This window comes from Ahaetulla prasina, chromosome 4, assembly GCF_028640845.1.
Source record: "Ahaetulla prasina isolate Xishuangbanna chromosome 4, ASM2864084v1, whole genome shotgun sequence".
Taxonomy (NCBI): Eukaryota; Metazoa; Chordata; class Lepidosauria; order Squamata; family Colubridae; genus Ahaetulla; species Ahaetulla prasina.
In genome coordinates this window covers 143,777,114-143,800,685 of record NC_080542.1, presented here as the reverse complement: position 1 = coordinate 143,800,685, position 23,572 = coordinate 143,777,114, and the positions used below count along the sequence as shown (strand labels likewise).

General features: G+C 43.8%; 1 protein-coding gene across 1 annotated transcript in view; it reads left to right on the top strand.

Moving 5' to 3' along the window:
* The first annotated feature begins 12,410 nt into the window (after window positions 1-12,410).
* OXSR1 (oxidative stress responsive kinase 1) overlaps window positions 12,411-23,572 on the top strand; it is a 103,270-nt gene continuing 92,108 nt past the window's right edge. The window contains exon 1 of the mRNA XM_058180920.1: window positions 12,411-12,619. Coding sequence (XP_058036903.1) covers window positions 12,547-12,619 — 73 coding nt within the window. The 5' untranslated portion in view covers window positions 12,411-12,546. The remainder of the gene's footprint in view (window positions 12,620-23,572) is intronic.

Here is a 23,572-nt window from a genome sequence, read left to right as displayed (position 1 = left end):
TCCCCACAGTCATGTGACCAGAATTTAGACACTTGGAAACTGGCATATACTTAAGACGGTTGCAGTGTCCAGGGTTCATGTGATTCCGCTTTTGCGCCCTTCTGACAAGCGAAGTTAGTGGGAGAAGCCAGATTCATTTAACAACCATGTTACTAATTTAATAACTGCAGTGATTCATTTAACAACTCTGGCAAGAAATGAGGCAAAACTCGTTGCTTAGCAGTGTTGTTTAGCAGTGGAAATTTTAGGCTCAGTTGTGGTCGTAAGTTGAGAACTACCTATATTTCCCACATATCATCAATTTCCGGGCCTTCTCCTCAGTAAAGTGTCCCTCTGTCTCAAATCTACTGTCCTCCTGCCCCACTTTTCTCCAATATATAAAAATACTCATATTTTTAACAATAGTAGTTGCACCGTTCATAGCAACTTTTTTTTAATATGTAATTTTTTTTTTGTATATGAATTCCTAGCTGAATGGCACCAGGGGGCACTCCCCAGCACCTTAATAAAGAACAAAAACCATCCAGAGGGAATAAAAAACATCCAGTGTCATTTGTAAACTCCTTGACCCATTCTGACACACTTGGCCAGATCTTCAGAAGTATTAAGTTAAACAGCAACAATTTGCAGCCATTTAGAAATGGCAGCTTGGCTGGGAGTGAGGGATGCTGGGAAGTGTAGTTCTGCAATATCTGGAGCTCCTTTGATTGATTGCTTCGGGGCTTCGGCTTCCTAGCTAAAGGAAGGTGAATGTCTAATCAGTGCTCAGTGCACGGTCTGCTAGCACAGATTTTTTCCCCCCGAAGTTGGCTACTTTTAAGCTGTGCGGGCTTCAACTCCCAGAATTCTCTAGTTGGTACACTGCATCCCAGTTTCTGGGAGTTCAAATCCAAAGTTGCCAACTTTGAAAAACTCAGCATTAGCACGTGACTTTGGGAGCTAACCATCCATTCAAATAAGAAGAAAAATAAAAGACAATCAAAAACAGCATAATGTGTTTGAGCGGTGAAATCATGGCTTACTAGAAAGACAATTTAAGAAACAGCCTGGCTTTAAGAAGGGGCTCAAATGACCATTCAGACTCTTTCTGAAAACCTCCCAGGACAAAGGATCTTTAGTTTGAAAGAAGGGTAAAAGAGTCCATCTAGGTCAAGGGTCTGCAACCTTAAATACTCAAAGAGCCATTTGGACCCGTTTCCCACAGAAAAGAAAACACCGGGAGCCACAAAACCTGGGTGGGCGTGGCCAACTCGATGTCACTCACTTCCACCAGTCACATGATGTCCCCCCAGCCACACCTACCCAGCCGGTCATTAGGGCAGAGAACCGGTTGTTAAAAAACACCACCGGGAACCACAAAATCCTTTTGACGTCTCTCTCCCGCGCTCTCTGTATCTCTCTGTCTCAGCCCTGGCCGCTTCTCCATCCACTTCTCCATCCCCCGCCGTCGCTCTTACCTTCTCAGGCCAGGCGAGGAGTGACTGGGAGGGGAGGGTGAGGGGGCGGGGCCAGCCAATGGTGGGATCACCCAACAGGGAGCCACAGCAGAGGTCCCAAAGAGCCACATGCAACTCTGGAGCCACAAGTTGCTGACCCCTGACCTAGGTTAAAATTGAAGAACCCTCCCTCAACAGAGGGGGGAGAATAAGACCCCACCTATCTCCTTTATACAATGCAACCCTTTCAGCAGTTCCACGAAGGTTCCTCCCCCGTTTGTACTCTGATTTAGGTGACCCTGAACCCCCAAGTGGCCTCAGTGACTCTCAGAGGGAGTACTAATGACCAGGTGACTGCAAAGAAATACAATCCTTTCATTTCCCCTCCACCCCCCCACTCCCAACCTTTCTGTGAGAACCTATCCTTCCATCACGACCACCACTCGGTCAGAAGTCATGAAGCTTCGTCTTGGATGAGAAGCAAAATGCCGTCTTCCTCAAGGAAAAGCAGTCCGGTTGACTTTTGAAAAAGCATCTTTTGAGACAACTTGACTGGGAATCTCCATAGAAACTCCCTGGATGAAGAACTCAAGTAGCAGCCAGTTCCACTGGCCAACAATCTAAACAGTGAAGCCATTCCTTCTGCTTCCTCTTTCCTTGTAACTTTAGCCCATTAGTTCTGGTGTTATTCTCTGAGTTAGCAGAGAATAAGTCCGCTTCTTCAGATATTTGGAGACTATTCTTACTATTGCCCACCTCTTTTAACCATTCCTTATCAGTCTTAGTTTCCAGAATTCATAAAAAAAAATGTTAAAGAGAGCCGTGTTAGTTTACAATAGCCAAAATCCAGGAGGCATTTGCAAGCCCTTCTTCTGACTAATAAAGTTGATTGGAAACCAGAAGCTTTTTAAAAAACGAAATATGCTGGTCAGAAACGGCGTATAAGAGTCCTTCCAAATTTGCCACCCATCGCTCCTTCCAACTGTATTCCGCAAACATTGATTCTGTTTGAGAGGGTGGGTTTTGCCAACACACTGGCAATGTGTGTTTTTCTCAGTTGGTAGCAATTGAGCCAAGAGGAGTCATTTGCCCTTCCTATCTCTTTGTCCAGATCTGTTGCTGACATGGCTTCCTTCCCTGAGAACATAAGAAGAAGAAAAAAGATGCCCTCAAAATCCTTGGGATGCAACGTTGCAGAAATATATTGCTAAAAACAGGCAATGCTCCCTAGAATGTAAGGAGGAGGGGCTGCTTTGATAAAAGATGAGAAAGGCTCAGAGGACAGGGAACGCAAAAATGGTACCCACCAAGAAAGCTTTGAAGGCACTATTGGCTCAAAAGCCATTGCATTGCATTGCGTTGCGTTGCAAGTGGTCCTTGATTTAACAACCGTAATTGAACCGGGAATTAGTGGAAAGTCATTGTGATTGTAAGTCAAGGCATCACAGGACCTGACCTAATAAACTCCAGAAGATAGGCTCAAGTTACAGAAAGATCTTGACAGACTTGAACATTGGGCGCTATCTAAAAAAATGAAATTCAACAGTGAAAAAAGTAAGATTCTACACTTAGGCAAAAAAACCAAAATGCACCGGTACCGTATATGTGGTACCTTGCTCAATAGTAGTACCTGTGAGAGGGATCTTGGAGTCCTAGTGGACAACCATTTAGATATGAGCCATCAGTGTGCAGCAGCTGCTAAAAAAGCCAACACAGTTCTGTGCTGCATAAACAGAGGGATTGAATCAAGATCACGTGAAGTGTTAGTGCCACTTTATAATGCCTTGGTAAGGCCACACTTGGAATATTGCATCCAGTTTTGGTCTCCACGATGTAAAAAAGATGTTGAGACTTTAGAAAGAGTGCAGAGAAGAGCAACAAAGATGATTAGAGGACTGGAGGCTAAAACATATGAAGAACGGTTGCAGGAACTGGGTATGTCTAGTTCAATAAAAAGAAGGACTAGGGGAGACATGATAGCTGTGTTCCAATATCTCAGGGGTTGCCACAAAGAAGAGGGAGTCGGGCTGTTCTCCAAAGCACCTGAAGGCAGGACAAGAAGCAATGGGTGGAAACTGATCAAAGAAAGAAGCAACTTAGAACTAAGGAGAAATTTCCTGACAGTTAGAACAATTAATAAGTGGAACGACTTGCCTGCAGAAGTTGTGAATGCTCCAACACTGGAAATTTTTAAGAAAATGTTGGATAACCATCTGACTGAGATGGTGTAGGGTTTCCTGCCTGGGCAGGGGGTTGGACTAGAAGGCCTCCAAGGTCCCTTCCAACTCTGTTGTTGTTATATTGTTAATTGCATATTGTTTTTGCTAAGTGAATGCCACAATCGTTATGAAAATGAGTCCATTTTCTCCCAACGATTGATTCGTGCTAGAACCAGAAAGCAAATGCCAGAAACTGGCAAAAAAAAACCAAACAAACTTCAAATTGAGGTCATGTGACTGCCAGAAGCTGCAAGCAGTAAAAGGCAGTTGCCAAGTGCACGAAATGCAACCACGTGACCTGGACTGGGTGTAACTTTAATCCAAAAATAGATCCTTAAGTAACTTCGGAGAGATCTGTTGTAACTTCAAACTGTCACACATACACAATTTGTACTGAAACTTTTTTAAAAAGTGGTCACGTGATTTACACTTAGGCATTTGGAAACTGACACACATTTATGACGGTTGCAGTGTCCCAGGGTCATGTGACACCCCTCCTTTTGCGACCTCCTGATAAGCAAGATCAACGCTTTACTGAAGTCCAAGTAAATTATATCGACAGCATTCCTCTGGTCTACTAATTTTGTCATTTTGTCAAAGAATGCAATAAGATTAGCCTGGCAGAATGGAGGAAGCCAGATTCACTTAACAACGGTGCTACTGATTTAACAACTGCAGTGATTCACTTAACAAATGTGACAGGAACAGTTGTAAAATGGGACAAAACTCACTCAACAAATTTCTCACATAGCAACAGAAATTTTGGCGTCAGTCGTGTTCGTAAGTTGAGAATTACCTGTAAATGAATGGTTTTAAGTCAAGGATTATCTATATTTACTCTGCTGGGCAGGTTTGGGATTTTTTTAAAAAAAAAACTTTCCTGGATTGGCTTTCCTGCATGCAGATGTTGGCTCAGAAACTCCATGCCAGAAGAAAAGCAAGACAGACAACACCTTTTGCTTCTGACCAACAGTAGCTCACCACAGCTGGCTTGTCAGGTAGCTCAGGTGGTCTTTCCAACTATCCTTGCCTGACCAGCAGAGCCCCTGAAAGAGAAAAAAAATCTGCCCTTGGGGCTCTTGAGGTCAAGAGAAAATATTTGCCCCTTCTGAATAACAGGTGGCCTGTTGAGGTCCTCTCAAACTGGATTCAACTTTTTTACATTTGCACACGCCATTTTTTAGGGGTGATGGTTTCCATCACCTTTCTGACATTCAACTCCAAGGGCAAATGTATCTATTATAGAATGTAAAAGTAGAAAGGGAATTTTGAGGTCATCTAGCCCAACTGCCTGCCCTGTACAAGAATCCATTACTTAGTGTCCATGAGAGATGGCTGCCCATTCAATCATGAGGAATTGTCACTGAATTTGCTGATGTCGCAGATGAATAGAATAGAATAGAATAGAATAGAATAGAATAGAATAGAATAGAATATAGACTAGACTAGACTAGACTAGACTAGACTAGACTAGACTAGAATAGAATAGAATAGAATAGAATAGAATAGAATAGAATAGAATTTTTTATTGGCCAAGTGTGATTGGACACACAAGGAATTTGTTTTGGTGCATATGCTCTCAGTGTACATAAAAGAAAAGAAAAAGAAAAAAAATACCTTCATCAAAGGTACAACATTTACAACACAAATGATGGTCATAGATTGCAATTTAACCCTTAATGATAGCAACAAAAAGTTACAGTCATACAGTCATAAGTGGAAAGAAATTGGTGATGAAAACAATGAGAAGATTAATAGTAGTACAGATTTAGTAAATAGTTTGACAGTGTTGAGGGAATTATTTGTTTAGCAGAGTGATGGTCTTTGGGGAAAAACAACTGTCTAGTTCTGGTGTGCAGTGCTCTATTGCGTCGTTTTGTGGGTAGCAGTTGAAACAGTTTATGTCCAGGATGCGAGAGATCTGTAAATATTTTCACGGCCCTCTTCTTGATTCGTGCAGTATACAGGTCCTCAATGGAAGGCAGGTTGGTAGCAATTATTTTTTCTGCAGTTCTAATTATTCTCTGAAGTCTGTGTCTTTCTTGTTGGGTTGCAGAACCGAACCAGACAGTTATAGAGGTGCAAATGACAGACTCAATAATTCCTCTGTAGAACTGAATCAGCAATTCCTTGGGCAGTTTGAGCTTTCTGAGTTGGCGCAGAAAGAACAGTCTTTGTTGTCCTTTTTTGATGATGTTTTTGATGTTAGCTGTCCATTTTAGATCTTGCGATATGATAGAACCTAGAAATTTGAAGGTTTCTACTGTTGATACTGTGTTGTCTAGTATTGTGAGAGGTGGAAGTATGGAAGGGTTTCTCCTAAAGTCTACCACCATTTCTACAGTTTTGAGTGTGTTCAGTTCCAGATTGTTACGGTCGCATCATAAGGCTAGTCTGCTTCAGATTCTCCAGATCTGCTTCCATATCATTTTAATACAGCAGTTGGAACGATGGCCCCTTTATGACTTGTAGACTTCAATTCCCAGAATTCCCGAGCCAGCCATGGGAGCAATTCTGGAAGCTGAAGTCCACAAGCCACAAAGGGGCTATCATTCCCAACTCTTGTTTTAATGCACAATGTCTTGTCTTGTCAACTTGGAATAAACCAGCTCTGTTTTTTTTGCCTCATGGTCTTTGCAGTCTTTTTGAAAGCGGCAATTCTGTCTTCTTGTGGTCTTCTTTTCTCCAAAGCTCAAGGTTTCAGCAGCTTTTCGTACAACGTTGGTTTGTTCTTTCAGGCAACTTCTAGTTTGTTTGATATCCCTAGCCGCTTCTTAACCCACCTTCCTGCTGGGTTGTTTCTCACATCCAGAAAGATACTAAGCTGTAATCGACTTTTAAAAATCCAAATTCTGCAGAACAGAAAGGCTGTTTCTTCAACTGCCCAGAGCAGGGGTCTCCAATCTTGGCAACTTTAAGACTTGTGGACTTCAACTCCCAGAATTCGCTGGATGAGAAACTTGCTTGAGAGAAGGAGAACAAGTTGGAGTCCAAGCATTTTAAAGCTGCTGAGGTTGAGAAATATTATTTTAAACCAGGGGTCTCCAACCTTGGCAATTTTAAGACTATTTATTTATTTATTTATTTTGTCACAACAGCATATATAAGCATAAGCATGAAATAACTATACAATATATAAGCATATATATAAGCATAAGTATGTAATAACTATATTAATTGGCTATAATGAAAGGAAACAATAGGACAGGAAGGCACGTTTGTGCTTTTATGCATACCCCTTACAGACCTCTTAGGAATGAGGTGAGGTCAATAGTAGACAGTTTTTGGTTAAAGCTTTGAGGATTTTGAGAAGAGACCACAGAGCCAGGTAGTGTGTTCCAAGTAATAATAACTCTGTTACAGAAGTCATATTTTCTGCAATCAAGATTGGAGCGGTCAACATTAAGCTTAAATCTATTGTGTGTTCTTGTGTTGTTGCAATTAAAGCTGAAGTAGTCTTCAACAGGAAGGACATTATAATAGATGATTCTATGAGTTAAACTTAGGTCATGTCATATATACATACACACTTAGGTCATATATACATACACACACACACAGAGTATATATATATACATATATATATACATATACATATATATATATATATATATATATATATATATATATATATATACACATACAGTATGTATGTGTATATGTGTTTGTGTGTGTGTGTGTGTGTGTGTGTATATATATATATATATATATATGTATATGTATATGTATATTTTTTTATTTTATTTATTTGTCACAACATCATACAAAAAGATTATGTAGTGGAGACGACTTCCGGTATCCAGCGGCAACGGACGCCTGGAAGGTTTCTCCTGCCTCAGCGCCCGAATCCGCCGCCGCCGAGGCTCAGGGGCCAGGTGTTCGAAAGGACACCTGCCGACGGACGGCTCGCCAGGGTCTCCCAGCCGATATACAGGACTGTGGGGACCGATGCTGGCGCGTCCTAGGCTTGGCGGGGTTCGAGGCCACAGGCCGCGCCATTATTTTGGTCGCCGCTGGGCCGCTGTGCCCGGTGATACCGGGGCATTGATTTATAACTGCAGCAGCCTGGTGGTGAACAGGGCACGGAGAAGAATTGAGGAGGAGAAGGGAAGGGAATATCGGTAAACGTGAGTGGAGTGCTCCGGAGTGCGGGGGGGTTTTTTCTCCCCTGCGGTTGGAAGGAGCACGAGTTATTCTGGAGAGGAGAACTTAAAATAAGAAGATTACCGGTTTTGTGGAGCTCTGGAGAGAAGAGGTGATGGAGAAATTTAGGAGGGAAGGTTTGAGGCCCCCCCTCCTTCTGGGGAACAGTGGTGGCGTCCAGCTTCCGCCTTCACTATGAGAATTTTGATGACATCACTTCCTTCGCTTCCTGGTTGACTAACTGTACTCTGGACTCGTTGCTCCTGTGAGTGCCCCCTGGTGGATCCGGAGGAAATTACAAGGATACTGTGCTTGCCTGAGGATTTTGAATACTTTTTTTTCAAATGGCAAAGGTTAGAGACCAACTGCTTGAGAGAAGGAGAACAAGTTGGAGTCCAAGCATTTTAAAGCTGCTGAGGTTGAGAAATATTATTTTAAACCAGGGGTCTCCAACCTTGGCAATTTTAAGACTATTTATTTATTTATTTATTTTGTCACAACAGCATATATAAGCATAAGCATGAAATAACTATACAATATATAAGCATATATATAAGCATAAGTATGTAATAACTATATTAATTGGCTATAATGAAAGGAAACAATAGGACAGGAAGGCACGTTTGTGCTTTTATGCATACCCCTTACAGACCTCTTAGGAATGAGGTGAGGTCAATAGTAGACAGTTTTTGGTTAAAGCTTTGAGGATTTTGAGAAGAGACCACAGAGCCAGGTAGTGTGTTCCAAGTAATAATAACTCTGTTACAGAAGTCATATTTTCTGCAATCAAGATTGGAGCGGTCAACATTAAGCTTAAATCTATTGTGTGTTCTTGTGTTGTTGCAATTAAAGCTGAAGTAGTCTTCAACAGGAAGGACATTATAATAGATGATTCTATGAGTTAAACTTAGGTCATGTCATATATACATACACACTTAGGTCATATATACATACACACACACACAGAGTATATATATATACACATATATATATACATACATACATACATACATATACATATATATATATATATATATATATATATATATATATACACATACAGTATGTATGTGTATATGTGTTTGTGTGTGTGTGTGTGTGTGTGTATATATATATATATATATATATGTATATGTATATGTATATTTTTTTTTATTTTATTTATTTGTCACAACATCATACAAAAAGATTATGTAGTGGAGACGACTTCCGGTATCCAGCGGCAACGGACGTCTGGAAGGTTTCTCCTGCCTCCAGCGCCCGAATCCGGCCGCCGCCGAGGCCCTCAGGGGCCAGGTGTTCCGAAAAGGACACCTGCCGTACGGACGGCTCGCCAGGGGCCTCCCAGCCGATATACAGGACTGTGGGGACCGATGCTGGCGCGTCCTAGGCTTGGCGGGGTCCGGAGGCCACAGGCCGCGGCCATTATTTTGGTCGTCGCCTGGGCCGCTGTGCCCGGTGATACCGGGGCATTGGATTTATAACTGCAGCAGCCTGGTGGTGAACAGGGCACGGAGAAGAATTGAGGAGGAGAAGGGAAGGGAATATCGGTAAACGTGAGTGGAGTGCTCCGGAGTGCGGGGGGGTTTTTTCTCCCCTGCGGTTGGAAGGAGCACGAGTTATTCTGGAGAGAGGAGAACTTAAAATAAGAAGATCCCGGGTTTTGTGGAGCTGAGGAGAGAAGAGGTGATGGAGAAATTTAGGAGGGAAGGTTTGAGGCCCCCCCTCCTTCTGGGGAACAGTGGTGGCGCCCAGCTTCCGCCTTCACTATGAGAATTTTGATGACATCACTTCCCTTCGGCTTCCTGGTTGACTAACTGTACTCTGGACTCGTTGCTCCTGTGAGTGCCCCCTGGTGGATCCGGAGGAAATTACAAGGATACTGTGCTTGCCTGAGGATTTTGAATACTTTTTTTTTCAAATGGCAAAAGGTTAGAGACCAACTGCTGGAGAGATGGAGAGAATTCTGGAAAAGTTATCCAATATGGACAAGAAATTGGATGATTTGCAAAGAGGCCAAACGGAAATAAGAGCAGAAATTGTGACTATCCAAAAGGATTTAAAGGATACTCAACAAGTCTCAGCAGAAAACAAGCAGAAAGTGGAAGCTCTGGAGGGTGAGATGCGGGCAGTGCAGAAAGAGAGGAGACGACAGGCAATGCTGTGCTTGGACTACAGATGGATAAAATGTCTTATTTCCTTAGGTTTCAAAATTTGGAAGAAGTGGACCAAGAAGACTTGAGAGATGTTGTGACTAAATTGTTGGGAGAATTTCTTGGGAGAGGTGTTGATTTCATGAATTGGGATGTGGATCGAGTTTATAGAGTTAATTCACATGCACGCACGCATGCAGTTCCCAGAGAGGTTCATGTCAAATTTGTGAGAAGAGAGACGAGAGATGAAATTCTTAGAAAACATAGGAGTGGGGCACTGATTTACAGGGGCAGGGAGATAGCCATTCTGAGGCAGATTCCCAGACAGGTACGTGAAAAAACAAAGAAATATTATTTTTTGTCAAGCAAATTGTACCAGAAGGGAGTGGGCTTCAGATGGCTGATGCCAGAGGGATTGATGATTTTCCGGGAGGGCATTACGAAAAAAATCAGTACAATTGTGGAGGCTACGGCCTATGTGGAGGAACACAAAGCCTTCCTGGAATCAGATGAGCCAGGGATTGAAGAAGGGGAGGTGATAGATCATGGGGCTGAGCGGCTGCCGCTGTTGCGGCCCTGGAGTTGGGTCAGGCTGAACCCAGAGTTCTGAGATCCAAAACTAGGAAGTGATAAAGATATTTGGGATTGTGTTGGTTTTCCTTATTCTCTTTTGTACGATATTCTGATTATTCTTGACTCTTCTTTATTACGTATTTAAAATTTGCAAACTTAGCTACTTCGTGTCACCTGCTTGCCTTATGGCTGTTGTATGTGTTAAAAAATTTGAGTAAAATTCTTATTTTAGATAAGAAAAATGAAAATTTACCATACTTGATATGTATTTGTATAAACCTTTTTTGACTAATAAAAACTTTTTGAATAAAAAAAAAAAAAAAAAAAAAAAAAGATTATGTAGTATATACACATATAAACATATATAGGAAGAAGAAAAGAAAAACAATAGGACAGGAACGGTAGGCACGTTTGTGCGCTTATGCACGCCCCTTATGGTCCTCTTAGGAATGGGGTGAGGTCAATAGTAGAAAGTTTTTGGTTAAAGCTTTTAGGATTATGGGAAGAGACCAGAGAGTCAGGTAAAGTATTCCAAGCACTGATGATTCTGTTGCAGAAGTCATATTTTCTGCAATCTAGATTAAAACGGTTTACATTAAGTTTAAATCTATTGGTTGCCCTTGTATTATTGCAATTAAAGCTGAAGTAGTCTTTGACAGGAAGGACATTACAATAGATGATTCTGTGAGTTAAACTTAGGTCTTGTCGAAGGCGACGGAGTTCCAAGTTTTCTAAGCCTAGGATTTCAAGTCTGGTGGGATAAGGTATTTTGTTGTTTTCAGAGGAATGGAGAACTCTTCTTGTAAAATATTTCTGGACACGCTCAATTGTATTGATGTCAGAGATGTGGTGAGGGTTCCAAACAGGTGAGCTGTATTCTAGAATTGGTCTAGCAAATGTTTTATATGCTCTGGTTAGTAGTGTGGTGTTTTTGGAAAAGAAGCTACGCAAAATTAGGTTTACAATTTTAAGAGCTTTTTTTGCTATGTAGTTGCAGTGGGCTTTGGCACTTAGATCATTTGACATGAAAACTCCAAGGTCTTTAACGGGATGGGGGTCGTCTGTAAGGTAATGTCCATCAAGTATGTACTTAGTTTTAGAGTTCTTTTTTCCTATATGTAAGACTGAGCATTTGCTGGTTGAAATTTGGAGCTGCCAATTTTTAGACCAAGCGGTTAGATGGTCAAGGTCGTTTTGAATGATAGAATATATATGATATATGTATATGTAGGTCTTTGGTTATTCGGGTTTTATCTACATATATATACTTTGCTCACATAAGAACAAAGCCAAAGCCTGAAGATGATGAGTGAGATCTCATCGAAACGTTGCCTAAATACTTCCAATCTTACACAGAAAAACACACACACACTTAGAGCATATGCACCAAGACAAATTCCTTGTGTAGCCAATCCCACTTGGCCAATAAAAAAAAAAATTCCATTCTATGAAGTTAAAATTGAATAAATCGGATTTTCAGTCTTAATCCCACCCACCCCATGCAGCAAAGGCGGGGTTAGGGGCATTATTGACAGCGCCCCAGCCAATAACCGAGACGGCCTCTTTTTCTCCTTTCGCTAATCTCCTCCCATCATCGGTGGCATAAGGGGCGGGGCTTCGCTCGCCGGCGCCATCTTGTGGGTGGCGTCACTCGGGCCGCTCTCCCTCTTTCCAGCGGGGAAAGTTTAGGAGGAGGGACGCGTAAGGAAGAAGAAGAAGAAGAAAAAAAAAAAAGGAGAGGAGAGGTGGACGGGCGGGGTGGGGAGGAGGCTAAGCTTCGAAGAGGGGGGGTGGGAGGCGCCGAGCCGGCGACCCGCTCAAGATGGCGCCCGCGGAGGCCCCGCCCCACCGCGGGGCGGGGCGGCGTGCCGTGCGCGTGACGTCACCGCGCCTGGGCAAGGGCAGGTGGGAAGCCAGACCGGGCGAAGTTTAGCCCCTGGCGAGGCGGGCGCTGCGGCTGTGCCCGGCCCAGCTTCTTCTTCTCCTTCTTCTCGCCGCCCCAGCTTCGGAGACGAGGCTGCCATGGCTGCGGAGGATTCCGGCTTGCTTCCCTGGTCCATCGACAGGGATGACTACGAGCTGGAGGAGGTGATCGGTGAGTTCTGGCTAGGCCCGGTGGGTGGGCGGGTGGGCAGAAGGAAGGGGGCGTGCGTGCCCGGTGCCCGGGGTGGCGGCAGGGACGGCTTTGCACTTGGGTGGGTGGGTGGGTGGGGGGAAGAGCTGGGGTCCCGGCGGGGTTGGGGGCGTCCTTTCTGCAGGCACCGCGCCTGGGTGCAAAAGAGGAGCAGCGCCCCCACCCCACCCCACCAACCACTTTTGCCTGCTGCCCTCCCAATAGTTGGGATGGGGTGGGGGGTAATAGAGAAGAGGAGGAAGACCCTTCCCATTCTGCCAGGTCGGAGGTTGCATGCCCGGGGTGGGAGTGGGTTAGGCGCTCTTGGCAGAGTCGAGGAAGGGAGCGAGGCCGGGGTGGGGGGAGAGAAGGTGGGGAGGTCTGAGGTTGCCATCGGACCCTCGGTGGAGCCAAGGTGACCTCGCTGGTCTGCTGTGTGCTTGGAGGGGTGGAGGTGGGGTGGGGTGGGGGGCTGCCTTTGGGAAGGCAGGGTGTACGGATTGCTACCGGAGAGAGGGATGTTCCTGGTCTTTGGAAAAGGGATTGGGGGTCAAACAGAGCTGGAAGGGGCCTTGGAGGTCTTCTAGTCCAGCCCTCCTCCCCTGCTCAAGCAGGAGGCCCTGTGCAATTTGAGACAAGTCTCTTCTTTTCCAGTCTCTTCTTAAAAAAGCCTCATGGAGCAAATCACAGCTTCTTCAGGCAAAGGCTGAGAGCGTATGCACCAAAGACAAATTCCTTGTGTGTCCAACCACACTTGGCCAATAAAGAATTCTATTCTATTCTATTCTATTCTATTCTATTCTATTCTATTCTATTCTATTCTAAGCCTTTCCAGTTAATTGTTCTCACAGTTAGGAAGTTTCTCTCCTTATTTCCAGGTTGCTTCTGTCCTTGCAGAAGGGTAAGGGGATATGGCAGCCCTGATGGCAGGAAGGGCTGAAATCTATCTGCTGGGAGGCTGGTGGGCTCCCTTGGGCAGTCGACGGGCTCCCGGGAGAAGAGACATCGGACTAAATATCCCATGGAGGTTCTCTGTCATCCAGGTCGTTGGCTGTCCCAAAGGTGCTTTTCCCCCCCAAAAAAAGGCAACTGAGATTTTGCTTTGTTTTTCCTTGAAGACATTTCTGAAGATTGAACCGCACCGAAGAAGCTTCTTGGGTGAGAAGCGAAACGTCTTCAAGGAAAAACAGAAGAGAGTCCAGTTGCCATCCTGGAAAAGCACCTTTGGGGCAGACATCGCAGGGGTGTCAAACTCAATTTCATTGAGAGCCACATCGGGGTTGTGTTTGGCTGCAGGGCGGGGGGTGGGGTGTTGGCATGGGCATGGGCATGGGCAGGGTGGGAATGGTCACTCATGTTGGGGGCGCCTGTGATGGCCCAGGTGGTGTGCCAGTGAAAACGGGCTCCCAGGCTCTGTTTTTGGCTGCACCAGCCTCCTGCAACCCTCTGCCAACGAAAACGGAGCTCGGGAGAGCCACCCGCGGCCCTCCCGAACTCCGTTTTCACTGGCAGAGGCACTGCAGACCGGTTCTCCGTTGTTTTAAGGGCATCCCCACAGACCAGATCTAAGCACCCTGTGGGCCACATCTGGCCCCGGGCCTTGAGTTTGACACCCCTGGACTAGATGGACCAGCGGCCTAATCCAGAGGTATGCCGCTTATGTTCTTCCTTTTTTTTACTCTGAAAGCAACCTGCTGGGAGACGCTCGAACTTCCTTTTGTTGGCCACCAGGGGTACAGGCTGCAAGGTTAGATGGGCCAGGGTCCCATCCAGAGACCCCACTTAGGTCCTGTTATTGCTTTTCTCCTTCACTTCTTCTCTGTTCTCCAGAGCCCATCTGCTGAGAGACAGGTGGGGCTTCCTTAGGAACGCGATTGGTTCTTGGGAGAACAGACGGCTCGGCTAGATGGGTCACGGGTCCCATCCAGCAAGGCGCAGCTTCTGTTCTAAAGTTCGGAGGGAGCAGGGGAAAACCTTGGAAGAAATGCTTTGAAGAGAAGGAATGATCCTCTGTCGTTGTAAATGATGCCTTTTCATCAGCTTCTTGTCCTTCCCTTGAAAGTGCCGTGCAAGAATTAAAAATCCTGCTCCTGGGAAATTTGTCATTGAAGGATTTGTGCTTGTGTTTTGAGATATGTGTGTCTGGTCTTAAACTGAAAGGCATACCAGCTCCGGTTTGTTTGTTTTATTCAAGTGCACATAGACTTTAATTCCATTCCCGAGGCAAGCACTGATAGTTACGATCATGAATGTGTTATGTTTCTAGGGGTGCTGGGATTCCTATAAAATTATGGCCATTTATGCTGGCTTGAGTATTCATTAGGGCAAAGAAAGAGCCTTGCATTTTTTGACCAACTCAGCTTGAAGTCTCTCTCTCTCTCTCTCTCTCCCCTCCCACCCCCCACTCCCCCAATTAATGCTTGAGGGATGAAAAAAAATTGAATACTTGTGGTTTAAAGGCTTTGAGGCTGGGGGTGTGGCTGTGCTCTAATTTTGTTTACAGTTAAGATTCATTGTCCTCAAAACTTTCTCCAGCTGCAATTTTAGAAATACTGCGCATAAGAAAGAATTTGCACTTTTTAAATTTTTTTTGGGGGGGAGCTAGCATGGAAACTGGGCATTTTGGTTGTGGGTATATTTCAATTCCCAGGAATGTCTTGAAGATCAAGGAGTAATGATGTGGAAGATGTGGCAACCTCCCAGAGGTTTGTTACCCAATTTTCAGGGACTGCAGGAAAGTGGGTGCTTGTTTATCTTTCCTAAGTGGAAACTGAGGCTCCTAAAAAGATATTTGGGTTGCTCATCGCACTAATCTGTTGTATAGCCCATTTTTATTGGCTTAGTCGTGTGTTCAAACTCATCTTATTTGGGTCCATTCAAGAAGGAAGTTGAATAAGCCCAGCTGGAGGGATCCTTTTGCAACTGACGTTGGGGAATATTGCGGTTCAAAGATTAGTTTATTAATAGATTATGATCAAATTCACGTTTCCTTAAAATCAGTGTTTCTCGACTTTGACAACTTGAAGATGTGTGGGCTTCAACTCCCAGAATTTCCCAGCCAGGGAAATTCTGGGAGTTGGAAGTCCACACATTTTCAACTTCTGATGCTTGAAAAACACTACCCTAGATCCACACATACCTTAATACCTGAAACCTTAATTTATAATCCATGGGGACCTGATTGTACATCATACTGAGCTGAGATCAAACCAACTTGTCACGGCATTGTGTAAATTGTCAAATTTTGGGCTTTCTCACTGTGGTCGCTACGTTCTGCTTTTGCACTCAAATCTAAGAAGCTATATCTTATTTGCTAGTTTTTGTTTTTTTTAATTTTCCACTTTACCCTTCATTACATGGCCTGCTATCTATCCTTAGCTCAGCATGTGAACTTGCCCATTGTGGCTTAGTGTGATTTGTGAATCAGACCATTATGACGATCTACAGATCCTGGTTTAACCCCTACATGATTTCAGCCATTTGTCTATCACTACCATATTTTTCAGAGTATAAGATGCACCTGAGTATAAGACGCACCTTAGTTTTTGGGGAGGAAAATAAAAAAAGCTGATTGGCAGGTAGATTGGCCTCCGTTTTAGCAACAGGTTCCTTGGGTGTGCCTTGCTTTTTTTTTCTGCCTCTGAAATAGTTTCAGAAAAAGCTTTTTTTCCTGCCTCTGAAAGCAGCTAAAACAGCTTCAGAAAAAAAGGCCTCTGAAGCTTTCTTTGGGGGCTTCTTTCCTGAAGCTTCATTTCTGATACTTTTTTCAGCCTCTGAAACCTCCATTTGAGAAGCTGGACGGGGCTACACCCGGAGTATAAGACGCACCCAGATTTTCACTCTCTATTTTGGGGGGAAAAAGATGTGTCTTATACTCTGAAAAATACGGTATTCACAATTCCTCGGTGTTTGCGGAAACTCAGTACCGTTATTGAGACTTTTAGAGAAATCTGAGAGGGGAAAAATTCAGAAAATGTAAGAAAAATTCAGCATAGGAACACTGTTTCTAAGCGTTACATTCTTGTGCTTCTATTTTTTATCTAGCTGGACAATTTACTGATATAACTTGGTATAACTAGTATAAACCCACCATGATGGTTTATCCAGCAAGCCTTGGATAAACATTAGCCTGATTTGAGAACATAAGCATTTCTTGGTACTATCAACGGGCTAAGACTGGATTAGATTTCTACATCACTGCACATCAAGGAACCTGTGTGTCTGTATAAGGGCACTGCACTGCAGAACAACTAGACACAAGGACAGTTTTCCCCCGAATGCCATCACTCTGCTAAACAACTAATTCCCACAACACTGTCAAACTATTCACTAAGACTGTATTACTATTATTCTTCTCATCCTTCCTATTGCCTATCTCCTCCCACTTATGACAAAAGAATAATATACATCGTTTTGTACATAATAACCGCAGCAATGCTGGAGAAATACAGATATTCTATTCTGGGACAGTTGCATAGGTATTCCATTTGTATTTCTACAAATATATAGACAGTCCTCGACTTACAACAGTCAGTCGTTTAGTGACCGTTCAAAGTTACAGTGCCACTGAAAAATGTGACTTATGATTGCTGTTCAGAGTTACGACTTTTGGAGCATCCACGTGATCGTGTGATCAAAATTCAGAGGCTTGGCAGCTGACTCACATTTATGACGCATGCAGTGTCCCAGGGTCATGTGATCCCCTTTTGTGACCTTCTGAACCAGCAGACGTCAATGGGGATGCCAGATTCACTTAACAACCGGGTTGCTAACTAATCAACTGCAGTGATTCACTTAACAACTGTGGCAAGGAAGGTCGTAAAATGGGACAAACCTCACTTAACAAATGTCGGTGGCGATGCCGAAGTGCCTTTGTAGGCAACTCTAAATCAAGATTTTTGGTGGATCTGTCTTTAAAGAGATCCATTGGGACGAGCGAGGCTTGACAGAACCTCGTCATTTTCTTTGTGGGTAAACTTCTTAAGTATCATTAGACTTGAATAGGAAAAAAAAGTCCTATCAATTCTCGTTCTTCTTCATCAGAACTCCTGACTGACCGGACAGTGTAAGTGAGGGGTGTCAAAACCAAGGCCTGGGGGCCACATCTGACCCATGGGGTGCTTAGATCTGGCGCGTGGGGCTGCCTTGGAAACAGGGAAGGACTCGCCCACAGTGCTTCTGAGAGTGAAAAGGGCAGTGTAATGGTTTCACTGGCGGAGGGCTGCAGGAGGCAGTCGCAGCCAAAAACAGAGCCCGTTTTCGCTGGCAGAGAGCTCGGGCTGCCACAGGCGCCCCCAACACGAGTGACGTCGAGCCACCCTGGCCCTCTGATGCCAAACACAACCCCTGATTCGAATGAAATCAAGTTTCACACTCCTGGTGTAAGTGCTGCCTGAAAACGTCCAGTGTCTTCTGTTGGAGGTGGTCCCCCTCCTGGCTTTGAACGCTGGACTATGCGGGTAGTCCTCAACTTGACAACAGTTCATTTAGTGAACAGATGTTTCACTTAGCAACAGGTTCCTTGGATGTGCCTTGCTTCTTTTTTTTTTTTTTTTTTGCTTTTTTTTTCTGCCTCTGAAATAGTTTCAGAAAAAGCTTTTTTTCCTGCCTCTGAAAGCAGCTAAAACAGCTTCAGAAAAAAAGGCCTCTGAAGCTTTCTTTGGGGGCTTCTTTCCTGAAGCTTCATTTCTGATACTTTTTTCAGCCTCTGAAACCTCCATTTGAGAAGCTGGACGGGGCTACACCCGGAGTATAAGACGCACCCAGATTTTCACTCTCTATTTTGGGGGGAAAAAGATGCGTCTTATACTCTGAAAAATACGGTATTCACAATTCCTCGGTGTTTGCGGAAACTCAGTACCGTTATTGAGACTTTTAGAGAGATCTGAGAGGGGAAAAATTCAGAAAATGTAAGAAAAATTCAGCATAGGAACACTGTTTCTAAGCGTTACATTCTTGTGCTTCTATTTTTTATCTAGCTGGACAATCTACTGATATAACTTGGTATAACTAGTATAAACCCACCATGATGGTTTATCCAGCAAGCCTTGGATAAACATTAGCCTGATTTGAGAACATAAGCATTTCTTGGTACTATCAACGGGGCTAAGACTGGATTAGATTTCTACATCACTGCACATCAAGGAACCTGTGTGTCTGTATAAGGGCACTGCACTGCAGAACAACTAGACACAAGGACAGTTTCCCCCCGAATGCCATCACTCTGCTAAACAACTAATTCCCACAATACTGTCAGACTATTCACTAAGACTGTATTACTATTATTCTTCTCATCCTTCCTATTGCCTATCTCCTCCCACTTATGACAAAAGAATAATATACATCGTTTTGTACATAATAACCGCAGCAATGCTGGAGAAATACAGATATTCTATTCTGGGACAGTTGCATAGGTATTCCATTTGTATTTCTACAAATATATAGACAGTCCTCGACTTACAACAGTCAGTCGTTTAGTGACCGTTCAAAGTTACAGTGCCACTGAAAAATGTGACTTATGATTGCTGTTCAGAGTTACGACTTTTGGAGCATCCACGTGATCGTGTGATCAAAATTCAGAGGCTTGGCAGCTGACTCACATTTATGACGCTTGCAGTGTCCCAGGGTCATGTGATCCCCTTTTGTGACCTTCTGAACCAGCAGACGTCAATGGGGAAGCCAGATTCACTTAACAACCGGGTTGCTAACTAATCAACTGCAGTGATTCACTTAACAACTGTGGCAAGGAAGGTCGTAAAATGGGACAAACCTCACTTAACAAATGTCGGTGGCGATGCCGAAGTGCCTTTGTAGGCAACTCTAAATCAAGATATTTGGTGGATCTGTCTTTAAAGAGATCCATTGGGACGAGCGAGGCTTGACAGAACCTCGTCATTTGCTTTGTGGGTAAACTTCTTAAGTATCATTAGACTTGAATAGAAAAAAAAAGTGCTGTTATTCCCGTTCTTCTTCATCAGAACTCCTGACTGACCGGACAGTGTAAGTGAGGGGTGTCAAAACCAAGGCCTGGGGGCCACATCTGACCCATGGAGTGCTTAGATCTGGCGCGTGGGGCTGCCTTGGAAACAGGGAAGGACTCGCCCATAGTGCCTCCGAGAGTGAAAAGGGCAGTGTAGTGGTTTCACTGGCAGAGGGCTGCAGGAGGCTGTTGCAGCCAAAAACAGAGCTTGGGAGCCCGTTTTCGCTGGCAGAGAGCTCGGGCTGCCACAGGCGCCCCCAACACGAGTGACATCGAGCCACCCTGGCCCTCTGATGCCAAACACAACCCCTGATTCAGCCCTCGAATGAAATCAAGTTTTACACTCCTGGTGTAAGAGCTGCCTGAAAACGTCCAGTGTCTTCTGTTGGAGGTGGTCCCCCTCCTGGCTTTGAACGCTGGACTATGCGGGTAGTCCTCAACTTGACAACAGTTCATTTAGTGAACAGATGTTTCACTTAGCAACAGAAATGTTGGGCTCAGTTGTGGTCATAAACTGAGGACTGCCTGTAATGGTTTTACCCAAGTTGAAGTCAAATCCTCCCAAACCATAGTGAACCCCTTGGTCCTGCAACATGTTTTGGTTTGGTTCTTAGAGACAAAGAAGTCCTTTTAAGATGACATTTGTTTCTATCTTAAGTTACCCTGTCTCCTCTTCCACAGCTACATTCAAATCTCCTTCCGCACAATATGAACAGCCTGGTTCTAATTTTTTTCTCCTTTCGGTTCCTTTAGAATTAGAACTCGGTCTGGTCTTCCAGCCCTTCCAGGAACTGGTAATGGAGTGATGGTTATTGGCAGTCTCCCGGAAAACAGAAATCTCACTGACAGACTGTCGTTCCTTGTTTTCATATGTTTCATATTTCTTTTCAAAGTGTCAGCGGATGAAATGCAAAGATTGGGTCTTTTCGCGTAGACCCTACCACCTCTGTTTCTTTCACCAGCAGTTTAGCTGCTCTTTTTGAAATTTCTCTTCCCCCCCCCCTTCATCCTTCCCCCTCAATTCCCAAATGCTTTTGAACAGCCAGGATGTGGCTAAAATCCTTGCAAAGAACACATGCCGTTCATAGGAAGACAGGCTAAATTACCTATAGATATTTGTATGCCCTTCCGTCCTATTTTAACAAACCACTGTTCTTCCATCTCTCTTTCTGCAATCCCATCTCTTTTCTGACCCTTCAAGAAAGAGGTGCAATTGAAAACGGGTTCGTTATTTTTCTCCTCACTCCTGTTTTCAATCTTGCAGCAGGATACAGGAGCAGGCAGTGAAAGTTACACATATTAATAGTCTCATGCTTTGCCAATAAAACAAAGTCTTGTATTTGTACCAGGAAATTGAGGAGAATATAAGGAAAAAAATGAGATCTGCATCCATAAGGCCATCACTCTGCTAAACAAATAATTCCCTCAACACTGTCAGACTATTTACTGAATCTGCACTACTATTAATCTTCTCATCGTTCCCATCGCCAATCTCTTTCCACTTATGACTGTATGATTGTAACTTTGTTGCTGGCAATCCTTATGATTTATATTGATATATTGACCATCATTTGTGTTGTAAATGTTGTACCTTGATGAACGTATCTTTTCTTTTATGTACACTGAGAGCATCTGCACCAAGACAAATTCCTTGTGTGTCCAATCACACTTGGCCAATAAAAAAATTCTATTCTAAAAGCATGATTATGGAAAGGTTCTTTACTTTGAATGGGCTCAAATCTCTCAAGACCCATTCAGTCACATCCAAGAACTAACTGAAGGTCTGGTTGAAACCTTACGTTTCATTTGTGAGACATCCGGGAAAATTGAGACGATGACTGAAGGAACATACATGCCTATTTTCTAAAGGGGGAGGAGAAAGCTCTAATGCACTGCTTTTCAACCCGTGGCACGCATACCACTGGTGGTATTTCAGAACCTGACAGGTGGTTCACGTACGACGGGTTAAAAAGCACTGTAAAAAAAAATAAGTGTTAAAAAAATTGTAAAAGTGTAGCACCACACAGGCCTGGGCTGGAGCTACGATGTTGCCGGGGCTCTGCTGAGTGTCCAGGATCGGTACACGCGGCTCCCCCCCCCCCCCCGATTGGCTCTTGGGGAGGAGTCAGCCTGAGGTGCGCCAAGGAGAAAAGGAGGAGGAGGGGGAAGAGAGGAGAGGATATAAAAGGAGGAGGTTTTGGGGAGAAAGGGAGAGGGAAAAAAGACGGGGAAAGAGAAGAGGATGGAGAAAGAGAGACGAAGAAGAAATTTCTTTGAGGCAAGCAGAGAGAGGGAGAGAAGAGAAGAGAACTCTGCAAAGATTAATGTGAGAGAAACAGACAAGTTTCCCATTAAAAGAGTGGTAAATGGGTGTACAGATAGTCCTCAACCTACAATTGAGCCCAAAATTTATGTTGCTAAGTGAGAAATTAGTTAAATGAGTGCTGTCCCATTTTACGACTTTTCTTGATGCATTTGTTAAGTGTACCACTGCAGTTGTTAAATTAGTAACACGGTTGTTAAGTGAATATGGTTTTCCTCCATGGACTTTGCTTGTCAGAAAGTCGCAAAAGGGGATTACATGACCTGAGGACACTGTGACCGTCATAAATATGAATCAGTTGCCAAGCATCTGAATGTAAATCACGTGACCCTGGGGATGCTGCAACGATCATAAAGACGAAAAATGATCATAAGTCAATTTAACAGTAATAGTGCGAAGTTTGGTCTACTGGTTAAGGCACCAGGCTAGAAACCAAGTCCCATCTTAGGTGTGAAAGCCAGCTGGGTGAGTTTGGGCCAATCACCCAGAGACCATGAGTTCTAGTCCCGCCTTAATCATAAAAGCCAGCAGGGTAACTTTGGGCCAGTCACTCTGTGTCAACCCAACCCGCATCACAGGGTTGTTGTTGTGAGGAAGATAGGATGAGGAAGATTGGATATGTTTCAGTGGTGGGTTGCTACCGGTTTGCCCCGGATCGGGCGAAGTGGTGGCGGTGGGAGGCTCCGCCCACCCACCTGGACACTTCTGCACATGTGAAGAAGGCTCTGCACATGCACCCACGCGCGCCCACGAGCAAAACGGTAGCGATGGGTTTTAAAACCTGCCCCTGATTATGTTTGTCACCCTGAATTAGTTGTAAAAACAATAATAGAGATAGTCCCTGACTTACAACAGTATATTTAGTGACAAGAGCAATGAAAAAAGTGACTTATAACAGTTTTTCACACTTATGACCGTTAAAGCATCCACATGGTCAAAATTCAGATGCTTGATTACTGACTCGTATTTATGACGGTTGCAGTGTCCCGGGGTCACGTGATCCCCTTTGGCGACCTTCTGACAAGCAAAGTCAATGAGGAAGCCAGATTCCCTTAATAAACATGTTATGTACTAACTTAATAGCTGCAGTGATTCACTTAACAAATGTGGCAGGACAGGTTGTAAAATGGGGCAAAGGTCACTAAACAAATTCCTCGCTTAGCAACATAAATTTTGGGCTCAATTGTCATACATCGAGGCCTACATTTACCGGGAAGGAGTACAGTTGTAAGTCAAGGATTACCTGTAATGGCAGGATGCAAATAAATAAGTAAAAATTTTAAAAATCAGATGCAGAGGTATAGGACGGGGTTATCTGGCTACATAATAGTGACCTAGCAAGATGATCTAGCTATAAAGAAAACAAAAGTATTCTGCTGTTATACTTAAGGTTGTAGTATTACAATGGCATTGACAGAGTATACTGTATTGTCCATATCCTAGAAAATAAAGGGCCCATTAAACAAGTAATCCTGACTTAGGTCCATAATGACAGTCGTAAAACTGATAGTTGTAAAACAGGACTCCGATGTGACTCAATTTTACAACCTTTTTGCAGAAGTCGTTAAGTGAATGCTGCAGACATTAAATGAACCAATTGTAGACTATGATTTTGTTTTCTTGGAAAATGGAA